General features: G+C 44.8%; 2 protein-coding genes across 17 annotated transcripts in view; one reads left to right on the forward strand and one right to left on the reverse strand.

Moving 5' to 3' along the window:
• Positions 1–835: 835 nt before the first annotated feature.
• Positions 836–25,327, reverse strand: part of LOC130291653 (peptidoglycan-recognition protein SC2-like) — a 43,563-nt gene continuing 19,071 nt past the window's right edge. For 5 of the 7 annotated variants that reach the window (XM_056540656.1, XM_056540655.1, XM_056540657.1 and 2 more), the window contains exons 3-6: positions 8,883–8,943; positions 2,416–2,617; positions 2,188–2,306; positions 838–1,122 (exon numbers count right to left, since the gene is read on the reverse strand). In XM_056540656.1, coding sequence (XP_056396631.1) covers positions 944–1,122; positions 2,188–2,306; positions 2,416–2,617; positions 8,883–8,931 — 549 coding nt within the window. In that variant the 5' untranslated portion in view covers positions 8,932–8,943 and the 3' untranslated portion in view covers positions 838–943. Of the gene's footprint in view, positions 1,123–2,187; positions 2,307–2,415; positions 2,618–8,882; positions 8,944–16,003; positions 16,216–16,241; positions 16,385–25,327 lie in introns of those variants that run through there. The other 2 variants (XM_056540654.1, XM_056540661.1) reach the window with 2 other exon arrangements.
• On the forward strand, positions 9,053–24,017 carry LOC130291655 (peptidoglycan-recognition protein SC2-like). 10 transcript variants are annotated; one of them, XM_056540666.1, is made up of 5 exons: positions 9,053–9,530; positions 18,408–18,466; positions 21,379–21,580; positions 21,655–21,773; positions 23,398–24,016. In XM_056540666.1, the coding sequence occupies exons 2-5, from the start codon at positions 18,421–18,423 to the stop codon at positions 23,574–23,576; spliced, it is 546 nt and encodes a 181-aa protein (XP_056396641.1). In that variant the 5' UTR covers positions 9,053–9,530; positions 18,408–18,420; the 3' UTR covers positions 23,577–24,016. The 10 variants fall into 10 exon arrangements, with proteins under 10 accessions (XP_056396641.1, XP_056396642.1, XP_056396640.1 ...); XM_056540667.1 differs by lacking the exon at positions 9,053–9,530 and adding an exon at positions 16,427–16,659; XM_056540665.1 differs by lacking the exon at positions 9,053–9,530 and adding an exon at positions 17,492–17,576.

Here is a 25,327-nt window from a genome sequence, read left to right on the forward strand (position 1 = left end):
AAAAAAAAAAGTGTGTGTGTGTGTGTGTATATATATATATATATAACATTTGATGTGCAGTGGGAGTGTTTTCGGTTTGTAATATGTGATTTTTCCCAAGTTTGGGTGTTTTTTGAGTTGTAGATTAATTTATCTTTATGCCTTTGTAAAGTTATGGATCTGTGATGCATGTGTGTGGCATAGTATTATTATTATTATTATTATTATTAGTGTTATTATAAAAAAAAATATATATATAATAGTTTACCAAAAAAAAAAAAAAAATACAAAAAATAAAAACATTAAAAAAAAGGTGTGTGGTGTGTAGTGGGAGTGCTTGTTGTGTTTTCTGTGTGTTTGTGTTTTTCCCAAGTCTGGGTGTTTTTGAGTTACAGCTAAATAGTGCTATTTTTATGTTTCTTTTTTGGTTATGTAAGTTGAGTATGCATGTGAGTGTGTTGTTAGATATTAGGTTATGTAAGGTGTGTTTCTTTTTGTTAGGAAAACTGGGCTGGCCGGTTAGGCAGGATTTATGTTCTTTTATTTTAAATGTAAAATTTTGGTTTATGTTATTTCATGTTGCTGTTTTCAGTTATGGCCAAGTTGTGCTGGTTTTGTGTTTTTGTTATGATTTATATTTTTCTAATAAAAGATCTACAGGATATATCTCAGGATAAGTAATGTAATGTATGTACACAGTGTCCTCACCAGCAGAATAGTGAGTACAGCTCTGGGGTATAATACAGGATATAACTCAGGATCAGTACAGGATAAGTAATGTAATGTATGTACACAGTGACCTCACCAGCAGAATAGTGAGTACAGCTCTGGAGTATAATACAGGATATAACTCACGATCAAAGTTAAAAAAAAGTTAAGTTTTAATAAATTGTAGTGAGGGATAAAAAGTGGACCTTATTGGGCTGAGTTGCAGTATACAGCTCGGTACATTAACCCTTCAGGATTAAGCCTGGAAGCGGGGCCAGGTCCTGACTGTGTTGTAAAAGGTGTTTCCGGGGCAGTCGGTGGCGGTGACGTTACGATGCCCCTTCAGGATGTAGGCAGATTTGATGTATCCCCTGGAGACTCCACAACTGATGAGATTCTTCACAGCATTCTGGGCGGCAGTGTTGGGGTTATAGTCTGAGGAAAAGATGTGTTAGATATAATGTAATGGTGATAACGAACTGTGCTGCTTAAAGGGGTACTCCGCCCCTAGACATCTTATCCCCTATCCAAGGGATAGGGGATAAGATGTGTGATCGCGGGGGTCCCGCCGCTGGGGATCCCCTCAATCTAGCATGCAGTACTCACCTGTGAGCACTGGAGGCTCCAAGGCTCTGGAGACTCTGCCCCCATGTGATGTCACCCTCCGCCCCCTCAATGCAAGTCTATGGGAGGGGGCGTGATGGCTGTCATGCCCCCTCCTATAGACTTGCATTGAGGGGGCGGGGTGTGACATCACACGGGGGCGGAGTCGTGACGTCACAATACTCCGTCCCCGTGGTCGGGAGGCATAAGACTTGGAGCCTCCAGCGCTTCCTGCAGTGCTCACAGGTGGGTGCTGCATGCTAGATTGCGGCGGGACCCCCAAGATCATACATCCTATCCCCTATCCTTAGAATAGGGGATAAGATGTCTTAGGGCCGGAGTACCCCTTTAATGTCGCCAATCACTATGGAGGGTGGGATATTCTGTTGTTGTCTTAAAGCGGTACTCCAGTGGCAAACTTTTTTTTTTTTTTAATGAACTGGTGCCAGAAAGTTAAACAGATTTGTAAATTACTTCTATTAACCAAATCTTTACCCTTCCAGTACTTATTAGCAGCTGTATGCTACACAGGAAATGCTGTTCTTTTTGAATTTCTTTTTTGTCTTGTACACAGTGCTCTCTGCTGACACCTGATGCCCATATCAGGAACTGTCCATAGCAGGAGAAAATCCCCATAGAAAACCTACGCTGCTCTGGACAGTTCCTGACACGGACAGAGGTGTCAGCAGAGAGCACTGTGGACAAGACAAAAAAGAAATTCAAAAAGCAAAGAATTTCCTCTGTAGCATACAGCTGCTAAAAAATACTGGAAGGATTAAGATTTTTTAAATAGAAGTAATTTCCAAATCTGTTTAACTTTCTGGCACCCGTTGACTTATAAAGACCTAAAAAATAAATGTTTTCCACCGGAGTACCTCTTTTACATTCCATACTTACTCATGAAGGATCCAAAGACGCTGATGCCAATGGAGTTGGAGTTATAATTTGGGGCATGAGCACCTACTGATGTCCATCCTCGGCCCTCATAGGCGTTACCGTCTTCACCTACAAGGAAGCTGAAATGCAAGACGGAGTCAGAATGCAGGGTGATACAAGAGAGCAGTAGATCGATTCAAGAAATGCTCTATATTTGCTGTACAACACCCCGCAGCGCCCCCGTCTTACTTGTAGCCGATGTCACACCAGCCGTTGCTGTTTATGTGATAATTCTGGATGTTCTTGGCTTGGGTTATGCAGGCGGATTGGGTGGAACATGCGGTGCCCTCGGTGTGGTGAATGACCACGTATGTCACCGGGGTGGCCATGGCTGTCCTGCAAGTGGGGGCCCTGCCTCCCCATTGAGACTTGGTGAGGATGGTGGGGCAGCCTGGCAGAGAAGATCAACGTCATTAACCATTGTCGTCATTAAATATCAAATGTGGTGTTTTGTGTAAATACTGCAGGAGGGTGCGACACGTGAGGGAAACTACAGGGGGGGATTTCCTCCTCTTTCTGAGATCACTACATCCACTGGAAGGAAAGATTCTAAGGACCCCAGTGCTTATGAACACTAAACTAACTTTCCTTATAGTGAATATCAGAAACTTTCCCTCATGTACCTGTCAGCAGCACAATATGGGGGACTCCTCCACCCTGCGAGCTCACAGGACGGGGAAACGTTAATAGTTAACCTCATGGCAACAAGGCCACACCCCCTCAATGCAAGTCACGCCCCCTCCCATAGACTTGCATTGAGGGGGTGTGGCTGTGACATCACAAGGGGGCGTATCTGACCCCGTCAGCACGAAAACAGCGTTCGGAACATTAAGTTCCGAACGCTGGCCAGTGGAGTACCCCCTTTAATGCCTCAGCCCATATAATGATCTCCACACTTCACCCCTGTTGTGTTTTTCTTCTATCCCACCAATGGTAAGGCTGGTCACCAAAAAGAAATCAAAACAAAAAGGAGATGGGGGGCCTTTTAGAGATTATAGGGGGGGCTGCCTAGGGCTCAGAACTGGTTGGGGTCTTCTTCCTGGTGCCAGAGCTCAATACGTGACATTGCCACACAGCCAATTGCGGGACATTGATGCAGCTAGCGATTTCCTGAGCCAGAGCTTCACTAAACTGCAGTATGACGTACTGACCACAAGGGAACCTGGAAGAGGAGTTGCACTGTGGGACAACGGAGGCACAGGGGGAATGGCGGCAGGTAAGTAGATGTTTATTTTTTTGTCTTCATAACAGGCACAATGAGAATGCTGCTAAATAACCCTATCCCAGGGTACTCCTTTTACAAAGATTCCTGTGTAATGATTTGTATGTATGGGAGGGGGGGCTGGGAGTCGTACACTCCCCATCAACCTCCGGGTGGTTTAATTAGATCAAAGTATAGCTGGATCCTAAATACATAAAGCCCAAGAGAGGTGAATCAGTCAGGTTCTCATCCAATATGAGATTGTTTGTGGATTGATTACACAATTTTATCAAAATGGGCGCAATGGGCCTCAATCCAGCATGTAAAGTAATATAGCAGTAATTCAGTTCAAAATATTCTACATATCAGGTTACAGTTGCCCTTAAAATTCGATGAAGGGGTGGGGGCTGCAGAGAGAGAAATAGATGCAGAGAGACACAGAGAAACCACTGAAATCTTAAGTTAAATCTCCCCAAGATCAGAGGTAATGGCTTACACTGCTCAGTGCTGCTCTATAATGTCCTCCATTCTGCTGCTGCTTCTCAAGGTGTGCTATAGAGATATTGAGGTGAATGATCCCTTATTCTGAGGGTGGGAGATAGAGGAGAGGAATCCCCCTTCTGAGGGTGTATTATAGAGATATAGAGGAGAGGCATCCTCTCTTCTGAGGGTGTACTATAGAGATATAGGGGAGCAGGATCCTCTCTTCTGAGGGTGTACTATAGAGATATAGAGGAGTGGTATCCTCTCTTCTGAGGGTGTACTATAGAGATATAGGGGGGCAGGATCCTCTCTTCTGAGGGTGTACTATAGAGATATAGAGGAGCAGGATCCTCTTTTCTGAGGGTGTACTATAGAGATATAGAGGAGCAGGATCCTCTCTTCTGAGGGTGTACTATAGAGATATAGAGGAGCAGGATCCTCTCTTCTGAGGGTGTACTATAGAGATATAGAGGAGCAGGATCCTCTCTTCTGAGGGTGTACTATAGAGATATAGAGGAGCAGGATCCTCTCTTCTGAGGGTGTACTATAGATATAGAGGAGCAGGATCCTCTCTTCTGAGGGTGTACTATAGAGATATAGGGGAGCAGGATCCTCTCTTCTGAGGGTGTACTACTGAGATATAGAGGAGCAGAATCCTCTCTTCTGAGGGTGTACTATAGAGATATAGAGGAGCAGGATCCTCTCTTCTGAGGGTGTACTACAGAGATATAGGGGGGCAGGATCCTCTCTTCTGAGGGTGTACTATAGAGATATAGAGGAGCAGGATCCTCTCTTCTGAGGGTGTACTATAGAGATATAGAGGAGCAGGATCCTCTCTTCTGAAGGTGTACTATAGAGATATAGAGGAGCAGGATCCTCTCTTCTGAGGGTGTACTATAGAGATATAGGGGAGCAGGATCCTCTCTTCTGAGGATGTACTATAGAGATATAGAGGAGCAGGATCCTCTCTTCTGAGGGTGTTCTATAAAGATATAGAGGAGCAGGATCCTCTCTTCTGAGGGTGTACTATAGAGATGTAGGGGAGCAGGATCCTCTCTTCTGAGGGTGTACTATAGAGATATAGAGGAGCATGATCCTCTCTTCTGAGGGTGTACTATAGAGATATAGAGGAGCGGGATCCTCTCTTCTGAGGGTGTACTATAGAGATATAGAGGAGCAGGATCCTCTCTTCTGAGGGTGTACTATAGAGATATAGAGGAGCAGGATCCTCTCTTCTGAGGGTGTACTATAGAGATATAGGGGAGCAGGATCCTCTCTTCTGAGGGTGTACTACTGAGATATAGAGGAGCAGAATCCTCTCTTCTGAGGGTGTACTATAGAGATATAGAGGAGCAGGATCCTCTCTTCTGAGGGTGTACTACAGAGATATAGGGGGGCAGGATCCTCTCTTCTGAGGGTGTACTATAGAGATATAGAGGAGCAGGATCCTCTCTTCTGAGGGTGTACTATAGAGATATAGAGGAGCAGGATCCTCTCTTCTGAAGGTGTACTATAGAGATATAGAGGAGCAGGATCCTCTCTTCTGAGGGTGTACTATAGAGATATAGGGGAGCAGGATCCTCTCTTCTGAGGATGTACTATAGAGATATAGAGGAGCAGGATCCTCTCTTCTGAGGGTGTTCTATAAAGATATAGAGGAGCAGGATCCTCTCTTCTGAGGGTGTACTATAGAGATGTAGGGGAGCAGGATCCTCTCTTCTGAGGGTGTACTATAGAGATATAGAGGAGCATGATCCTCTCTTCTGAGGGTGTACTATAGAGATATAGAGGAGCGGGATCCTCTCTTCTGAGGGTGTACTATAGAGATATAGAGGAGCAGGATCCTCTCTTCTGAGGGTGTACTATAGAGATATAGAGGAGCAGGATCCTCTCTTCTGAGGATGTACTATAGAGATATAGAGGAGCAGGATACTCTCTTCTGAGGGTGTACTATAGAGATATGGAGGAGCAGGATCCTCTCTTCTGAGGGTGTACTATAGAGATGTAGGGGAGCAGGATTCTCTCTTCTGAGGGTGTACTATAGAGATATAGAGGAGCAGGATCCTCTCTTCTGAGGGTGTACTATAGAGATATAGGGGAGCAGGATCCTCTCTTCTGAGGGTGTACTATAGAGATATAGAGGATGATCCTCTCTTCTGAGGATGTACTATAGAGATATAGGGGGACAGGATCCTCTCTTCTGAGGGTTGACTATAGAGGAGCAGGATCCTCTCTTCTGAGGGTGTATTATAGAGATATAGAGGAGCAGGATCCTCTCTTCTGAGTGTGTACTATAGAGATATAGAGGAGCAGGATCCTCTCTTCTGAGGGTGTACTATAGAGATATAGAGGAGCAGGATCCTCTCTTCTGAGGATGTACTATAGAGATATAGAGGAGCAGGATACTCTCTTCTGAGGGTGTACTATAGAGATATGGAGGAGCAGGATCCTCTCTTCTGAGGGTGTACTATAGAGATATAGAGGAGCAGGATCCTCTCTTCTGAGGGTGTACTATAGAGATGTAGGGGAGCAGGATTCTCTCTTCTGAGGGTGTACTATAGAGATATAGGGGAGCAGGATCCTCTCTTCTGAGGGTGTACTATAGAGATGTAGGGGAGCAGGATTCTCTCTTCTGAGGGTGTACTATAGAGATATAGGGGAGCAGGATCCTCTCTTCTGAGGGTGTACTATAGAGATATAGAGGATGATCCTCTCTTCTGAGGATGTACTATAGAGATATAGGGGGACAGGATCCTCTCTTCTGAGGGTTGACTATAGAGGAGCAGGATCCTCTCTTCTGAGGGTGTATTATAGAGATATAGAGGAGCAGGATCCTCTCTTCTGAGGGTGTACTATAGAGATATAGAGGAGCAGGATCCTCTCTTCTGAGAATGTACTATAGAGATATAGGGGAGCAGGATCCTCTCTTCTGAGGGTGTATTATAGAGATATAGAGGAGCAGGATCCTCTCTTCTGAGGGTGTACTATAGAGATAGAGAGGAGCAGGATCCTCTCTTCTGAGGGTGTACTATAGAGATATAGAGGAGCAGGATCCTCTCTTCTGAGGGTGTACTATAGAGATATAGAGGAGCAGGATCCTCTCTTCTGAGGGTGTACTATAGAGATATAGAGGAGCAGGATCCTCTCTTCTGAGGGTGTACTATAAAGATATAGAGGAGCAGGATCCTCTCTTCTGAGAATGTACTATAGAGATATAGGGGAGCAGGGTCCTCTCTTCTGAGGGTGTACTATAGAGATATAGAGGAGCAGGATCCTCTCTTCTGAGGGTGTACTATAGAGATATAGAGGAGCAGGATCCTCTCTTCTGAGGGTGCACTATATAGATATAGGGGAGCAGGATCCTCTCTTCTGAAGGTGTACTATAGAGATATAGAGGAGCAGGATCCTCTTCTGAGGATGTACTATAGAGATATAGAGGAGCAGGATCCTCTCTTCTGAGGGTGTACTATAGAGAAGCAGGATCCTCTCTTCTGAGGGTGTACTATAGAGATACAGAGAAGCAGGATCCTCTCTTCTGAGGGTGTACTATAGAGATATAGAGGAGCAGGATCCTCTCTTCTGAGGGTGTACTATAGAGATATAGAGGAGCAGGATCCTCTCTTCTGAGGGTGTACTATAGAGATATAGAGGAGCAGGATCAACTCTTCTGAGGGTGTACAATAGAGATATAGAGGAGCAGGATCCTCTCTTCTGAGGGTGTACTATAGAGATATAGAGGAGCAGGATCCTCTCTTCTGAGGGTGTACTATAGAGATATAGGGGAGCAGGATCCTCTCTTCTGAAGGTGTACTATAGAGATATAGAGGAGCAGGATCCTCTCTTCTGAGGGTGTACTATAGAGATATAGGGGAGCAGGATCCTCTCTTCTGAAGGTGTACTATAGAGATATAGAGGAGCAGGATCCTCTCTTCCGAGGGTGTACTATAGAGATATAGAGGAGCAGGATCCTCTCTTCCGAGGGTGTACTATAGAGATATAGAGGAGCAGGATCCTCTCTTCCGAGGGTGTACTATAGAGATATAGAAGAGCAGGATCCTCTCTTCTGAGGATGTACTATAGAGATATAGAGGAGCAGGATCCTCTCTTCTGAGGGTGTACTATAGAGATACAGAGAAGCAGGATCCTCTCTTCTGAGGGTGTACTATAGAGATATAGAGGAGCAGGATCCTCTCTTCTGAGGGTGTACTATAGAGATATAGAGGAGCAGGATCCTCTCTTCTGAGGGTGTACTATAGAGATATAGAGGAGCAGGATCCTCTCTTCTGAGGGTGTACTATAGAGATACAGAGAAGCAGGATCCTCTCTTCTGAGGTTGTACTATAGAGATATAGAGGAGCAGGATCCTCTCTTCTGAGGGTGTACTATATAGATACAGAGAAGCAGGATCCTCTCTTCTGTCTGTGCCGTGTATGGGAGACGTCGTAGTAGACAGTCTTCACCCACTAACTCAGACAACTGAATGTTAAACATGAAACCTGCAGATCTACAAGTCATATAATGGCCAGAAATGATGTTACCCCTCATGTACACATGCAAAGCAGCTAATGGGGGCGCTGTCATTCAACCTTCTATGATAAAGCAACATGGAGGCTTTTATAAGCTGCTGAAGTGAGTCTGTGCAGGAAAGTTGTGGATGACAGGAGTCTCACTGCCACTTATGATTATCTATGTTTCTCTGCATTGCTTCTCACGAATATACGACTTTGCCCCCCATTTTTTTTTTTTAACGGAGAATCCATCCTACATTCCGTGAACCAAAGGATAAAGGGCAGCAAAGCATGAAGTTCAAAGATATGTGGTTAAACAAAAATGACCGGTATTGTAGAGCGTAGAATATGCAAACACGTCGTAGACACCATTACGGTGAACCAGCAAGTGGATTTGTGTATATGATTGGGGTGCAGAATCTACATAACTCGCATCTCTTCCCATCAGCAGATCCTTTACTCACCTTGTGTGACTGCACAGAGGGCAGCGAGGAGTGCGACGAGACGCAGCATGGCTGGATACACCTGGAGAGAAGCGGAGGGATCAGTGAAGTGGGTGCAAGGCCTTGTTGGCACTGGAGATCGTGGTTGTGTTACTTACCGTTGACTGGTTGTGTCTGAGGGCCTATCTACATCCCTCCTCTATTTATTTCCCTGTGAGGAGGGTCATAGGGTCCATGGGAACACCTGGTGTATGGGGCGATGCTGTTATGTAATGGGGGCAATAACATTATTATGTATCTAATATGGGCGATTGAAGGAGGAAATATTGGATTCTCACAAGTACAGAACTACCCCACAATGTGTGTGCCCCATGTTTACTGACAAATAGGGACAGTAAATAACATAAATAGAAAGATGCAGAATATTGCCAAGGTCACAGCAGAACATTTCTCCGCTCTTTTGCACTCCGCACTAGTCCTTACTTTGCACTCGGCTCCGTGGCCCTGAATCTCCGATAAGCAGCATCAGAAATAGCCATCTCTTTACTTTTGGCGTAGTTGTTTGTGTCAGACTGAGGAGCAAGATTGGAACATTCGACATCACAATCAATACTGAGCTGATAACCCCATAATGAGGGGAACGGACTGGAGCTGATTTTCTATTTTAAGGTCTTATAGTATTTACAATATGTTGTGTAGAATTGTGCTCCTAGGGTAATGTAGGCAACAGGGATGAGGGAGGGAAAAAGAGTAGGAGATGGATATTATTAGCAATTGTAGAGTTGGGTCATGTGTGCCCCAACTATTGGAGAAAAAAAAGGGGGCACTTCGGAACACGGAGTGGTCCTGGTGTAGGTGACTTCTGGCCTTGTGGACTAAAAATGGGAGAAAAGGGAGAGTGCTTCTTGGTGTGATAAAAGAGAGATAATCAGTATAAAAGTGAAATAAGACAGCAGCTCACCAGATGTGGTTGTGTAACGTCATACACAACAATGGTAAGCGCATCAAGAGGTAGTGTATCGGCAGCCCTCCGGCTAGGCAAGATATTCAATCGGTCAGGCTTCAAGGAGAACGCCGGCTCCACGTGACGCAGGATACAAAAGCAATGGAGATCAGATCAAATCGAGGTAATTTATTTTATTTATTTCCCAAGATGCATCTTGGGAAATAAATTACCTCGATTTTATCTGATCTCCATTCCTTTTGTATTCTGCGCCACGTGGAGTCGGCGTTCTCCTTGAAGCCAGACCGATTGTGGATTAAAAGACACTACTGCAAAAGATCAATTGGCCAGGCAAGAGAAGAATGTAGGTACAAGGTGAGTTCAGAGGACAGGCAGTGGGTCATAGGTCAGGGCGGGTTCAGTGATCAGGAACACGTGGGGTCAGACTCGGGTATAAAGCCGAGTAAAGGAAGTTGACAAAGTCAGGTAACACAGTAATGGATCAGCATACAAGAATACCTCGGGGGGATACTAGCAAGCTATGAACCACAGCGGTGACTACTGACACTGTCTAATGTACCTGGTCTAAAAGTAGAAAGACAAGCGCGCAATAGGGTTAGTACCCAGTGTGAGAATTAGAATAAATGACTGCTCACCCTGGGTGGTTTTGTAGATTCATACACAACAATGATAAAGACACAATGAATAACCGGTCGCCTGCTGCCCTCTCTCTGGTGTGTGAAGATAAGTGAATAGGAAGGAAAGGCTTCTAGGAAAATTACCAACTAACACGGCGCTGACCGACCAAGACACGATAGGGAGGATACAAATGGACTTTAATTACCAAGATGCAACGCGCTTCGCTGCGCATGCGCAGAGAAACACGTTGGATCTTGGTCATTAAAGTCCATTTGTATCCTCCTTATCGCGTCCTGGTCAGTCAGGGCCATGTGAGCCGGTATTTTCCTAGAAGCCTTTCCTTCCTATTCACTAATGTACCTGGTGATGGACCGGTATTGTCTGGGACTGGATTTGGGTGTGTACAGTGTCTCTCTAAGGCCAAGTTCACACTGCCAAAAATGTGCGAAAATTACAGGTAGACATTCTGCACATTTACTTGATTGGGTAGTACTATGGACTTTTGGAAATATGCTGTCTTTAGAGATGGTAATACATTTCTGAGCAGAATCTGCATAAACATTTAACTGTTTAATGGTTTTGTGGACACTGTAATCGTGCACCGGAAATTCAGCCATGTGCACAGTGCAGCAATCACTGGGACAGCAGCGGAATTTTTGAGCTGAATATTCCGCTTAGAAATTCTGCCAGCAGTCTCAGTAGGAAGATGATACTTGCCTGTCACTTGCCTGCCCACTCGCCCTTTCACAGAGACCCTGTCACCATCTGTGCCACTCTCTGTATCCTTGTCCCCCAACAGACCCACTGCCACCTTATGTCCTCCTACTTACCCCATTCTATCACCCAGTCCTCTGCTGCTAACATACCCCCTTTCACCTTCTATTCTCCCCTAGCCTAATAGAAGCCCTGCCACCTTTTTCCTTTCCATGTTACCTATGACCCCCTCAAGACTCCCTGGCACCTTTTGAGCCTTTGCTTTATACAGAACGCCAGCCACCTTCTCTTGCCGTATCCCATACCCCACATGTACCATTTTCTGTACCCGCATTTCCTCACAGCTCACCTAGCCACTTTTGGCTTTCCCAATCCCAACCCCTCTGCACCTGTTTCCGGCCCCCCAACCCTAACAGAGTGTTTGACACTGACTTTCTCCAACAGAACCCCTGCCATGTATTTGCGTTCCGTGCCTCCGTACCCCTTTTTCAGGGGATACCTTCACCATCATTGGAGCCCGTGCCACCTACTTCTGTTCTCCCTTCCATATAGAGAGTCCCGCTCTCCTTCTGTACTCCCTTAACTCTTCTCCCATAAAGCCCATACTACCTTGTATCAGACTTTCCCCCCACAGAATCCCAGCCAACCTATATCTAACCAAAATTGCCCTGCAAACAGCCACCCCCTCAGTAAACAGAATTTGGGAGGGGACGCAGACTCCTTAGCAGTATGGGGCCCAGAAATCCGATGGTGGCCCTGCTATAGGACATAGTTTTGTACCCATTTTCTCCTCCTGTATCTTCCCAAGGTTGTTTGCTGTTGTTCTTTGCACTAACATCCTACAATCACTAGGACAGAACGCTCCTCCTTCCTGAGCGATACGATGTCTCTGTGGTCTAATGGTGTTTACCTAAATCATTGTGCAAACAGATAAACGTGGGACCTTCAGGTGTTTGGAAATTGTTCCCAAGGATGCACCAGACTTTTGAGATCCGTAGTTTTTGGCTGAATTTTTTCCCATGATGTCAAGAAAAGAAGCAAGTAGGGCTGGAAAATAGTCCCTGCCAATTACCTCACATGATATCAATCAGCCTATCAGAAGCTTTTAAAGTCTTCTGTAAAGTTCCAAACTTTTTAAAGGCGCAGTCAATGGCCCTCATTTACTATGATTTCCCTGTTGGTTTTGTGGTTTTTCCTGTCGTTTCCCCCCCCCCCAACATATTTACTATTGTGGCGCACACTTGTGTCGCACAGGTTTTTTGTTTGTCGCACGCTGGTTTCGTGTTGCGACAAGTTTTGTCAGTTCACTCCGTCAATGTCCTTTACGTTGTTAAAGCGCGGGAAGTGACGGCAGTGGAGAATGAGTGGTCGTCAGGCTGCACGGAAGGCTCGCAACAAAGAGGAGCTTTCGGAGGCTTCCCGCGTGTTCATAAATGGTTGTATAATGTTGGATGACTTATTGCTTTTAAAATGTATTGACTTCAACAAGGTTTCGTAAGAATGGTTAATTAAAGATTGTTCATGCTTAGATATCCACTATTTAGGTAAAATAAAAAATATAAAAAAACAAGTGCAAAGAATCAAAGGATGCTAATCAAGTAAAAAAAAATAAAAAGTAAGTTGTCAAACATAACATATAAATAATAAAAAAAAATAAACTGATTTAAACAATACATACACAGTAATACTACATAAACAAACCAAAAACATAATGAAACAGAACACATCAAAATTAAGGCCAAACTAGTGTATGAAGTAAAAGAAAAAAAAAAAGGGGGGGGGGGGGTAAGGCAGCTTCAGATCCCATACTACACAAAGGTGTCGGAGGTGTCGGTAAGTATCTAGCCCAATACCTGACAAATCGGGTTAGGATTCTTCATAAATACCTTGGAAAAAGGCGTTTCTGTCAGGTAACACCCCTTTTTCGGGTTTTTGAAAAGCCGACTCGGGTAGATCGGAAATGACAGGCGCACACGGTCGCAATGCGTCTGTGACAGGCGCAGAAACAGAAAACCCGAGAAAACAAGTCGGGTTGATAATAGTAAATGAGGGCCAATGTGTTGTATGTACAAAATAGATATCGGAAACAACTTGCTATAACTAGTTTGTTGATGCTAAATCTGCCGAGGGGAGACATAAGAGTTTTAAAGGGGTACTCCGGCCCTAAGATGTCTGACCGTGGGGGTCACGCCTCCCCCTCCCATAGACTTGCATAGTGGGGGTGGGGGGTGACGTCACACAGGGGCGGAGTCGTGACGTTACGATACTCCGGCCCCGTGGTCGGCACCCGGCAGTTTGTGAGCTGGCAGCGCGGCGTGCAGCTCAAAGAGGTGGGTGCAGAATGCAAGATTGCGGGGGGTCCCCAGCGGCGGGACCCCCACGGTCAGACATCTTATCCCCTATCCTTTGGATCGGGTATAAGATGTCTAGGGGCGGAGTACCCCTTTAATGATGACAACCTGAATGTATGGAAGCTGTATGTCAATGTCTCAGAGCTCTGACTCCCGTCATATATATAATTAGCATCCAATACAGGTCAATATGAAAAGAAATGAGCAGCTGCCAGACACTTCTGCAAGGACAGGATACAGTGAAGAAATATTTCATCCTCTGAGGATTCTGTATGTTTGGCCATTGACAAGGAAATTATCAGACTATCATTTTAATGGTTGGATTAAAAAAAAAAATCCAGAAAAATGTAAGAATTAATTGAAATTTTACTCAGTGAAATAAGTATTTGACCCCCCCCTATCAATCAGTAAGATTTCTGGCTTCCAGGTGTCTTTTTATAGTTAATGAGCTGAGATTAGGAGCACTCTCTTAAAGGGACCACTCCTAATTTCATCTTGTTACCTGTATAATAGACACCTGTCCACAGAAGCCATCGTTCCGATTCCAAAACTCTCTACCATGGCCGAAACCAAAGAGCTGTCCAAGGATGTCAAGGACAAGATGGTAGACCTACACGAGGCTGGGATAGGCTACAAGACCATCGCCAAGCAGCTGTCAATTTCCCTTGGTCAGGGACTCCATGCAACCTTGTGGGGATTTAAAGGGGTATTCCACTGCTCAGCGTTTGGAACAAACTGTTCCCAACACTGGAGCCGGCGCCGGGAGCTCTTGATGTCATAGCCCCGCCCCCTCAATGCAAGTCTATGGGAGGGGGTGTGGCGGCTGCCACATCGATTAATCTTAAAGGGGAAATCCGATTTAAACAAATATTAAAAAAAAATGTTTTCAACTGGTGTCTGAAAGGTAAACAGATTTGTAAATTACGTCTATTAAAAAATCTTAACCCTACCAGTACTTATTAGCTGCTGTATGAAACAGAAATTTGTGGATTTTTTTTTCTGTCTGACAACAGTGCTCTCTGCTGACTCTTCTGTCCGTGTCAGGAATTGTCCAGATTAGAATCATATCCCCATAGAAAACCTCTCCTGCTCTGGACAGTTCCTGACACGGACAGAGGTGTCAGCAGAGAGCACTGTGGTCCGACAGAAAAGAATTTCACAAATTACTCTGTAGTATACAGCAGCTGATAAGTACTGGAAGGATTAAGATTTTTAAATAGAAGTGATTTACAAATCTGTTTAACTTTCTTGCACCAGTTAATTAGAAAAAAAAAGTTCAGCCTATATGATCGCAGTGACAAGAGTGTGTTTAGAATGTTTTTTTTAAAGGGGAACTCCGGTGGAAAAATAATGTTTTCAAATCAACTGGTGCAAGAAAGTTAAACAGATTTATAAATCACTTCTATTTAAAAATCTTAACCCTTCCAGTACTTATCACCTGCTGTATACTACAGATATACTACAGAGGCATTTGTGAAGTTCTTTCCAGTCTGACCACAGTGCTATCTGCTGACACCTCTGTCTGTGTCAGGAACTGTCCAGAGCAGGAGAGGTTTTCTATGGGGATATGATTCTTATTTGGACAGTTCCTGACATGGACAGATGTGTCAGCAGAGAGCACTGTGGTCAGAGTGGAAAAAATTCAAACATTTCTGTTTTATACAGCAGCTAATAAGTACTGGAAGGGTTAAGATTATTTTTTTTTTTTAATAGAAGTAATTTACAAATCTGTTTAACTTTCAGGCACCAGTTGATTTGAAAACATTTGTTTTCTACTTTCCCCGGACAATGTTCAATGCACCCTGAGTCGGGGGGTTATTGTCCTCCATTATCACCCACATATTCTTATGCTGCCACTAGTTAAAGACACAGGGGGGGGGGGGGGGGGGTATTTATCAAAGGATTTATGTGTTTTGTTTTTTTTCACGTAACTTTGGCGCAGTGTCTTTTTGCGCCAAAGTTTGGCGCATCTTCTCCACTGTCATTTTTACAACTTTCTCAAAATCACACGGTCCTGTGTGTGACTTTAACTTTAGTCAGTAATTTGCGCCAATCGATCTTTGGCGCAATTTTGGCGCAAAATCCCGTTTTTTTTTGGGCGCAAATCCTCGCCAAGAAATTTTGCACATGGAAAACACACTTAGCAGTGTCAGAAAATGTAAAAAATTTTAGGGTGAAAGCAGCGACGCCTCCAGGAACCTTCACCCTCCGTTGAGCCAGTATTGGACATAGCCACACAGGTTCAGGAAAGGTAAGCACTAAAGCAGTGGTCTCCAACCTGCGGACCTCCAGATGTTGCAAAACTACAACTCCCAGCATGCCCGGACAGCCAACGGCTGTCCGGGCATGCTGGGAATTGTAGTTTTGCAACATCTGGAGGTCCGCAGGTTGGAGACCACTGCACTAAAGTAACAAAAAAAAAAAAAAATACCAAAGTTGAAAATAAAATCCATTTCACATGGTGACTATAAACCCCATAAAAGAAAATAACTCACGTCACTTGCTGATATACTGCAGGAGGGACTCCGAAATGGCTGCTCTACAGGGGTAAAATACGCGTCCTCTGTGGCGGTAAGTTCTGTGTAAAAGGCGCTGCGAACGGCTGATTTCAACATTTGAGCCAAAATTACTAACAACTTGCACCAAATGATAAATTTGGCGCATGTCCACGAAAATAAAAATAAAAAAGGGTAAAAAGAAAAGAAACGGTCAACAGGCAAAATTGATAAATACCCCCCACAGTCTCTTGGAATCAGGGTGATCTGCCAGGGTTTATTCCTTTCGGCCGCCTAGTTTATAGTTGGGCATATGTAGAGATGGTGAGGCCTTCTGGAGCCTGGCCACAGTATATTGGTCACTTCAAGCTCCGACAGGACCTGGGAGATTGGGAGACATAAAAGGGGGGGCAGCAGCATGGCACATTTCACTGACGTATTTTACAAATGGGTTATAGTGAGTCAAATCTACAAGTAAATGCAGCATCTAGTAATGTCATGATCACTGGCTGAATATCCACCCCCATCGTAACACCGAAACTCCAATCATGTCCCCTCCCCTCTTAATAACCGCACAAGGTCACTGATAAAACACCGGAGAGGAAATAAAAAGTGAGAGCCGGGGGTGAAGAAGATGCCAGGTACGCCACGAGCAGGTGAGTGCATCCTACTGACACCAAGAACATTACAATTACTGACGCACACTAAACTACACTCACTGGCCACTTTATTAGGTACACCTTCCTAGTCCCCGGTCGGACCTTCTTTATACTTTCTACAAGGTGCTGGACACATTCCTCAGAAATTTCACTCCATAAGGACATGATGACATCACACAGTTCCTCCATATGGACATGATGACATCACATTTCCTCCAAATGGACATGATGACATCACACAGTTCCTCCATATAGACATGATGACATCACACAGTTCCTCCATATGGACATGATGACATCACACAGTTCCTCCATATGGACATGATGACATCACACAGTCCCTCCATATGGACATGATGACATCACACAGTCCCTCCATATGGACATGATGACATCACACAGTTCCTCCATATGGACATGATGACATCACATAGTCCCTCCATATGGACATGATGACATCACACAGCTCCTCCATATGGACATGATGACATCACACAGTTCCTCCATATGGACATGATGACATCACACAGTTCCTCCATATGGACATGATGACATCACACAGTTCCTCCACATGGACATGATGACATCACACAGTTCCTCCACATGGACATGATGACATCACACAGTTCCTCCACATGGACATGATGACATCACACAGTTCCTCCATATGGACATGATGACATCATGCTGCAGATTTGTCGCCCGCACATCCATGATGAGAATTTATCGTGCCACCACATCCCAGCAGTGATGAGATCTGGTGATTGTGGAGGCCATTGGAGTCATGTGACCTCATTGTCCTGTATGAGATGATGTCATGTGACATGGGGCATTATCCTGCTGGAAGTATCATCAGAAGATGGGTCCACTGTGGTAATAAAGGATTGGACATGATGGTCAATAACAATACTCAGGTAGCTGTGGGGTTTATACAGGATCAATTGGTACTAAGCCCCCCCCCCCCCCATTACACCCCCACCAGCCTGAACCTGATCCAAGGTAGGATGGATGTGCTTTATGTTGTTTACACCACATTCTGACCCTGTCATCTGAGGTCACAGCTGGAGGGAGACTCCTCAGACAACGTTCTTCCATCTTCCATCATCTAGTTTTCATGATCTGTGTAAATTGAAGCTTTAGTTTCCTGTTCTTAGCTGACAGGAGTGGCCTCCGATGTGTTCTTCTGCTGCTGTAGCCCATCTGTTTTAGGGTTGGACCTGTTGTGTGTTCAGAGGTCATATTCTGCAGATCTTGGTTGTAACCAATGGTTATTTGAGTTACTGTTCCTTTCTGTCATCTCAAACCAGTCTGCCCATTCTTCTCTGACATCAACAAGACAATCTCCTCCGCACATATGCCGCTCACTTGATATTTTCTCTTTTTCGGACCATTCTCATTAAACCCTAGAGATGGTTGTGTATGAAGATCTCAGTAAATAAACAGTTTGTGAAATCCTCAGACCGGCACCAACAATCATGTCACTAATATCCCCTTTCTTTCCCATTCAGATGCTTGGTGTGAACTTCAGAAAGTTGTCTTGACCAAGTCTACATGCCTAATGCATTGAGTTGCTGCAATGTGATTGGCTGATTGGCTCTGTGTTAACAAAGCAATTGAACAGATGTACCTAATATAGTGGCCTGACAAGTGAGATTTATTAGGTATACCTGTTCAATTGCTTGTTCTTTTAGTCATATTCTTCTGTTATTCAATGTTTTTCATGTCTTTTTCTCTTTTTCACCCAGGATCCTGTCAGTCATGCTGCGATTCTTCACCCTCCTCGCTCTGTGCAGCATTGCACAATGTAAGTACAAAATCTCATAAAAACTGGTTGTCTGGCAGATGGAACTGAGGGCGATGTGTGTTATAGTGTGGGGCACCTGTGTGTTATATAGTGTGGGGCACCTGTGTGTTATATAGTGTGGGGCACCTGTGTGTTATAGCGTGGGGCACCTGTGTGTTATATAGTGTGGGGCACCTGGGTGTTATATAGTGTGGGGCACCTGGGTGTTATATAGTGTGGGGCACCTGGGTGTTATATAGTGTGGGGCACCTGGGTGTTATATAGTGTGGGGCACCTGGGTGTTATATAGTGTGGGGCACCTGGGTGTTATATAGTGTGGGGCACCTGGGTGTTATATAGTGTGGGGCACCTGTGTGCTATATAGTGTGGGGCACCTGTGTGCTATATAGTGTGGGGCACCTGTGTGCTATATAGTGTGGGGCACCTGTGTGCTATATAGTGTGGGGCACCTGTGCGTTATGGTGTGGGGCACCTGTGCGCTATAGTGTGGGGCACTTGTGCGTTATAGTGTGGGGCACCTGTGCGCTATAGTGTGGGGCACCTGTGCGCTATAGTGTGGGGCACCTGTGCGTTATAGTGTGGGGCACCTGTGCGTTATAGTGTGGGGCACCTGTGCGTTATAGTGTGGGGCACCTGTGCGTTATAGTGTGGGGCACCTGTGCGTTATAGTGTGGGGCACCTGTGCGTTATAGTGTGGGGCACCTGTGCGTTATAGTGTGGGGCACCTGTGCGTTATAGTGTGGGGCACCTGTGCGTTATAGTGTGGGGCACCTGTGCGTTATAGTGTGGGGCACCTGTGCGTTATAGTGTGGGGCACCTGTGCGTTATAGTGTGGGGCACCTGTGCGTTATAGTGTGGGGCACCTGTGCGTTATAGTGTGGGGCACCTGTGCGTTATAGTGTGGGGCACCTGTGTGTTATAGTGTGGGGCACCTGTGTGTTATAGTGTGGGGCACCTGTGTGTTATAGTGTGGGGCACCTGTGTGTTATAGTGTGGGGCACCTGTGTGTTATAGTGTGGGGCACCTGTGTGTTATAGTGTGGGGCACCTGTGTGTTATAGTGTGGGGCACCTGTTTGTTATAGTGTGGGGCACCTGTGTGTTATAGTGTGGGGCACCTGTGTGTTATAGTGTGGGGCACCTGTGTGTTATATAGTGTAGGGCACCTGTGTGTTATAGTGTAGGGCACCTGTGTGTTATAGTGTGGGGCACCTGTGTGTTATAGTGTGGGGCACCTGTGTGTTATATAGTGTAGGGCACCTGTGTGTTATAGTGTAGGGCACCTGTGTGTTATAGTGTGGGGCACCTGTGTGTTATAGTGTAGGGCACCTGTTTATTATAGTGTAGGGCACCTGTGTGATATGGTGTGGGGCACCTGTGTGTTATAGTGTGGGGCACCTGTGTGTTATAGTGTGGGGCAGCACAGCAGCATCTAGGGGCTTATGTTTTCTGAATGAATATTGGCACAATTATTGTTGTGCACGAGATGATTTAGCAATTTTGGGATGGTTTCATTGTCACAGTGTTTAAATGACAGGGGGTGTACTCCAACTTTAGGTAAAAATAAATAAAAATGCTGCAAAAGCATAAAGCATCTCTTAGCTGTCTGCCCCAGTTCTGAAACTATCAAAAAACTTATTTTTTTGTAACAGCAGTTTCTCTTCCTACGTCCGATAATCACTGTTGTTTCTGATTGATCGGTTGCTCAGTTCAATTCCCAGAATGCATTGCTTTCCCTTATGTCTGCATCACAGTTCTCCTGCCCTGCCTACTCCTCTACCACAGCACTCATGCCAGTTCTCCACCCAGAGCTGTTGCAAAACTCATTTCACAGCAGACTATCACACAATCATTTAGGTTGCAGCACCTGATGCTTTCATTTCCTGTCTGCTCCTCTTCAGAACAGGGCATCATACTATAACCACACCTCCCATTCTCCCTAAATGTCCAAGATATTATATATATATATATGGCCGGGATATGGTGAATGAGACTGGAGGGGCTGGTCAGAGGTGATGATACCATTTAGGGGGCAGGGCTAGAGCTTAGAGACAAGATCCAGCCACATCTCCTGAGACAGCAGAGGATGATGCATTGTCTTAGTAGAGTAGGAGGAGCCAGGGAGCTGCTGAGATGAAACAACACAGACAATGAGAGGACTACACAACTTCCTGTCTGGGGTGAACATGCTGAAGCCAGTACAATTCGTGATAATATATTAGTAGGAAGTGGAATACCCCTTTAACTTTATTCTATGCATTGGCTGCTTACAAATATACCAATTTTTGAAAGCTTCTGTGATGGTTTATTATAAAAAAAAAAAAAACTAAACTGTTTTAAAAATTTAGGGTAAGAATTTCTGATGACATTTTACTCGTTTTTGGAAAGTCAATGAACATCTCCAGTCAACAGGTTTCGATGGTCCATCTGGCTGCTGCAGATCTCTAACTGCTGTTTAAAGCAGCTTAGACAACATGGCCCTCAACCACCAGAAGATAGAATTATAAGAAAACTCTAAAACAAGAAGAAAAAAACATAAGAAAATAATATGCATCAATATCTGGTTATACTTAATAAATGAAAGAGTAAAAGTGATACAACCAATTTAAAGGGGTACTCCGCTGCTCAGCATTTGGAACAAACTGTTCCAAAAGCTGGAGCCGGGAGCTCGTGACTTCATAGCCCCGCCCCCTCATGACGGCTGTCACGCCCCCTCCCATAGACTTGCATTGAGGGGGCAGGGTGTGACGTCATGAGGGGGCAGGGCTATTACATCATGAGCTCCCGGAGCCGGCTCCAGCGTTCGGAACAGTTTGTTCCAAACGCTGAGCAGCGGAGTACCTCTTTAATACTCTCCAGGTGACAATAGTTTTGGGAATTTAGTGCTAACATTGCTTCTCTCTTCACCCCACAGGCTGCCCCACCATCCTCACTAAATCCCAGTGGGGGGGACGTAGTCCAACTTGCAGGACAGCCATGAGCGTTCCAGTCCCCTATGTGATTATCCACCACACTGAAGGAACCGCCTGCTCGTCCAAGTCCACCTGCACCACTCAAGCCAAGAACGTCCAGAGCTACCACATGAACTCCAATGGTTGGTGTGACGTAGGTTACAGGTAAGTGGCTGCAGGTACATCATCCTATGAGCTCAGCTGAATCATGTAGGTAACCAGGCCTTTGTGTTTTGCAGCTTTCTGATAGGAGGAGATGGCTCGATATTTGAAGGCCGTGGCTGGACATCTGTTGGTGCTCATGCTCCAAACTACAACTCTAAATCCATCGGTATCAGCTTAATCGGCAGCTTCACAAGTGAGTCGGGGGGATGTCTGGGGGCTTCATGGGAAACTGTCCAATGTGTAGCAGAAGTCAAGTCCCTTAGTACAGTGTACTGTCATTTCAAAATATAAAAAAAAAACCTGACTGGTTTTGTTTACATAATCCTTGAGTAGTGACTAGGTGATTTTTGGGTTCTCACTGGTCTTCTTGAGCACCTGAGAGCCCATGGTGCACTGCTACTTCTCATTCTCTCAATTTCAGGGGTCGACGCCAAAAATGGACTGTTCACCAGTAGTACTCACAAGTGGACTTCCTTTATCTCACTTGTCTGGTCAGCACCTTGTACTTACTATGCCATGACACAGTGCTGGTGAAAGTGCACTCGACTTAACAGGCTGGGGAACAATTTACAGTACAGGGGTATAGATGGTAGTACAGGGGTATAGATGGTAGTACAGGGGTATAGATGGTAGTACAGGGGTATAGATGGTAGTACAGGGGTATAGATGGTAGTACAGGGGTATAGATGGTACAGTGGGGAAAAAAGTATTTAGTCAGCCACCAATTGTGCAAAATACCAGCAACAGTGTGTGAGACCCTTGTGAAGACAGAAAACATGTGACCTCTGTCATTGCCAACAAAGGGGATATAACAAAGTATTGAGATGAACTTTTGTTATTGGCCAAATAAATATTTTCCACCATAATTTGCAAATAATTTCTTTAAAAACCAGACAATGTGATTTTATGGATTTTTTTTTCTCATTCCGTCTCTCATAGTTGAGGTTATATCCTATGATGACAATTACAGCCTCTCATCTTTATAAGTGGGAGAACTTCCACAATTGGGGGCTGACTAAATACTTTTTTTCCCCACTGTATGTGATGGAGGGAAAAGGCGGTTACTGATTTACTGGGTTTGCAAGGTCCATCGTGAGTGAGCAAAAAGAAAAGAAACCGCAAGGAAGAGGTTACACTATGTCAGTTGTGTGAATAGTAAAGGCTACACATATGCCTGATATAAACCCCACAGACTACTTAGAATATCATAAAGAAAAATAAGGGGTGTCGTTAAAATATAACATAAAATTATATATTTTAACAACACCCTTTATTTTTCTTTATGATATTCTAAGAAGAGGTTACACTAAGCACTTAACTGCTGCAGCTGATAATGATAATTGACAAGCCTGCACACTAAAGGGGGGGAGGGAATATTACATAAAATACACAGAATGTGTCGGCAAAAAAGAACCATTCGGTCTGCCCAATATTCTGAATACTAATGCCATGCATGCTTAAAGGAAAACTGCACTGGGTTTTAGTGTGGGTGAAGGAGTCCATTGAGGGGTCACTAACGTACCTTAGATTCGTAGTTTTGTCCCGCCAAAGATCCTCTCTATCTTTACAATACTCAAATAACAACATTGGTGTAATAATAAAATATATGCACTTTAAATTCCATTTCTGAAATGTAGCCGCAAAAATGGATTAGGACGTTATACTCTAGATTTTTCCATAAACTAATCAAAGCTTAAAAGCTCATGTCACAAATAGTCCATAAATATTGGGGTTCCCATCAGCCAGCGATCCCACATATGGGCTGGGCATGAGGGAAAATCACTTTCAACTTTATAACGTCTGTTGTGTTATTCCAGAGAGTAACCCCACAACCGCAGCCCAGAACGCTGCCAAAAGTCTCATCAGTTGTGGAGTCTCCAAAGGATATATCAAGTCTACCTACATCCTGAAGGGACATCGTAACGTCACCGCAACTGACTGCCCTGGAAACACCTTTTACAACACTGTGAAGACCTGGCCCCGCTTTCAGGCTTAGGACCTTGCTAAATTGTGGACCCACAGAAGATCCTTACCGATCCTTGAGTTCAGCATCAAGTCCAACCATTGTGACATCCCCTTGATCAGGAAGAGACATCTCTTGTGTTTGGAATGATTCAGCATTGCCACATTATACGCATATAGCAAGAAACCAATAAAGAACCTGTGAGAGAACTGTGCAGACTCAGAGTGATGTATGATCAGTCTACAGGGTGCATTACTAAAAAACAGCTTATAATACCACAGAAAGATGCTGCACCCAGTCACACACATGTACAGGTAAAGTACATCTCCATACACCTCATCTACATTCATAAACACCTTAAATGGGTACCCTGCCCCTAGACATCTTATCCCCCCGATCTCGGCTGCGGCACCCCAGACATCCGGTGCATGGAGCTAACTTCGACTGGTGATGCGGGGCGGAGGCTCGTGACATCACAGTCACTCCTCGCTCGTTATGTCACGGCCACGCCCCCTCAATGCAAGTCTATGGGAGGGGGCATGACAACCGTCACGCCCCCTCCGATAGACTTGCATTGAGGGGGCGTGACTGTGACGTCATGAGCCTCCTTCGCTGCACCCAACGCTCTAAACGAACGCCGGGTGCAGCTGGGGACACCTGCGATCAGACATCTTATCCCCTATCCTTTGGATAGGTAATAAGATGTCTAGGGGTGGAGTACCCCTTTAACAATGCAGGCTTACATATACACCCTGGTTGCAGTCTGGGGTGTTAGAGATAGGATTAAATTGCATCCGGAGGGTTTCTTCAGTCTGCTTATACAGTCTGTCTTAGGCAGTCTTTATAAGCAGATCACCGAATACACTGATCGATGCTATTGTGGTGGCCCAGTACAGAAGTGGCCATTTTGTACACTAGTGGTCCTATCAGGTGGACTCAGTCCCAGTCCCCTGGCCTCCACACTCCTCAGGACTCTGTCATGTAAAGAGTTAATGTATTATATTCATGTTAATGTGCCTTTAAGTATTGTTGCGAAGCCTGTGTAACCAAGGAAGGTGCCAGTGACCAGGTGACTTGTTGGTGACCTATGGGACTTATATAGCAGGGAGGAGCCAGCTTAGTTCAGTTGAGTTGTTGCTGAGCTACAGTCAAGTGAAGTCCTGAGAGTGTCTGGTGTTCCTGAGGGAGACCAAGGCCTAACCACGCAACAACTATTCATGGAAGCCCCTACACGTGAATGTCAAAGCCTGGTAAGCCTAAATACGGGGGAGAAGTCAAGTCTGTCAAGTCTAAAGTCAGCGTGGGACTGCATAACTAAGTCCAAGTCCACCACAAGTCCCAGCGAGCCTACAATTCTCCTAAAGTCCACTGGTCATCTCCTTGGGCCTAAACTGAGCTGTAAAGACTATTCCATCTGAATGCCTCAGTAAAGCTGCCGTTGCTCCGTTACCTTGCATCGGAGTGATTATTTGCCCTGCGCCTGGCCCAGGAACCAGCGGCCATGGGTTAGAGGATAACCTTGCCCTGGCATCACAAATACTAAGGCTTAATAACATCTGCCCCAAGGGTAACAAAATCTGCCTTTCATCACACCCCTCACCACACTATGGTTTGGCATAGTAATGCTCAGTATTTAGATTGTTTTTAATAATCTCCTATAGAGATTGAAAAATAGTGAATAAAATAAAGAAGTGTTAATAAGTGTGAATAAGCCCCTCCCCTAATAAAATTATATATAACACCCCTTTTCCTATTTTCAAAAGGAAATATTGTAAACAAAAAAC

This window comes from Hyla sarda, chromosome 9 (genome assembly GCF_029499605.1).
Source record: "Hyla sarda isolate aHylSar1 chromosome 9, aHylSar1.hap1, whole genome shotgun sequence".
NCBI lineage: Eukaryota > Metazoa > Chordata > Amphibia > Anura > Hylidae > Hyla > Hyla sarda.

Bases quoted from the DNA above. Each gene is read 5' to 3' on its own strand.
- LOC130291655 (XM_056540666.1), top strand. From the start codon at position 18,421: ATGCTGCGATTCTTCACCCTCCTCGCTCTGTGCAGCATTGCACAAT. The intron at 18,467-21,378 runs GTAAGTACAAAA...TTCACCCCACAG, and splicing joins TCTGTGCAGCATTGCACAAT to GCTGCCCCACCATCCTCACT. The intron at 21,774-23,397 runs GTGAGTCGGGGG...GTGTTATTCCAG, and splicing joins CTTAATCGGCAGCTTCACAA to AGAGTAACCCCACAACCGCA.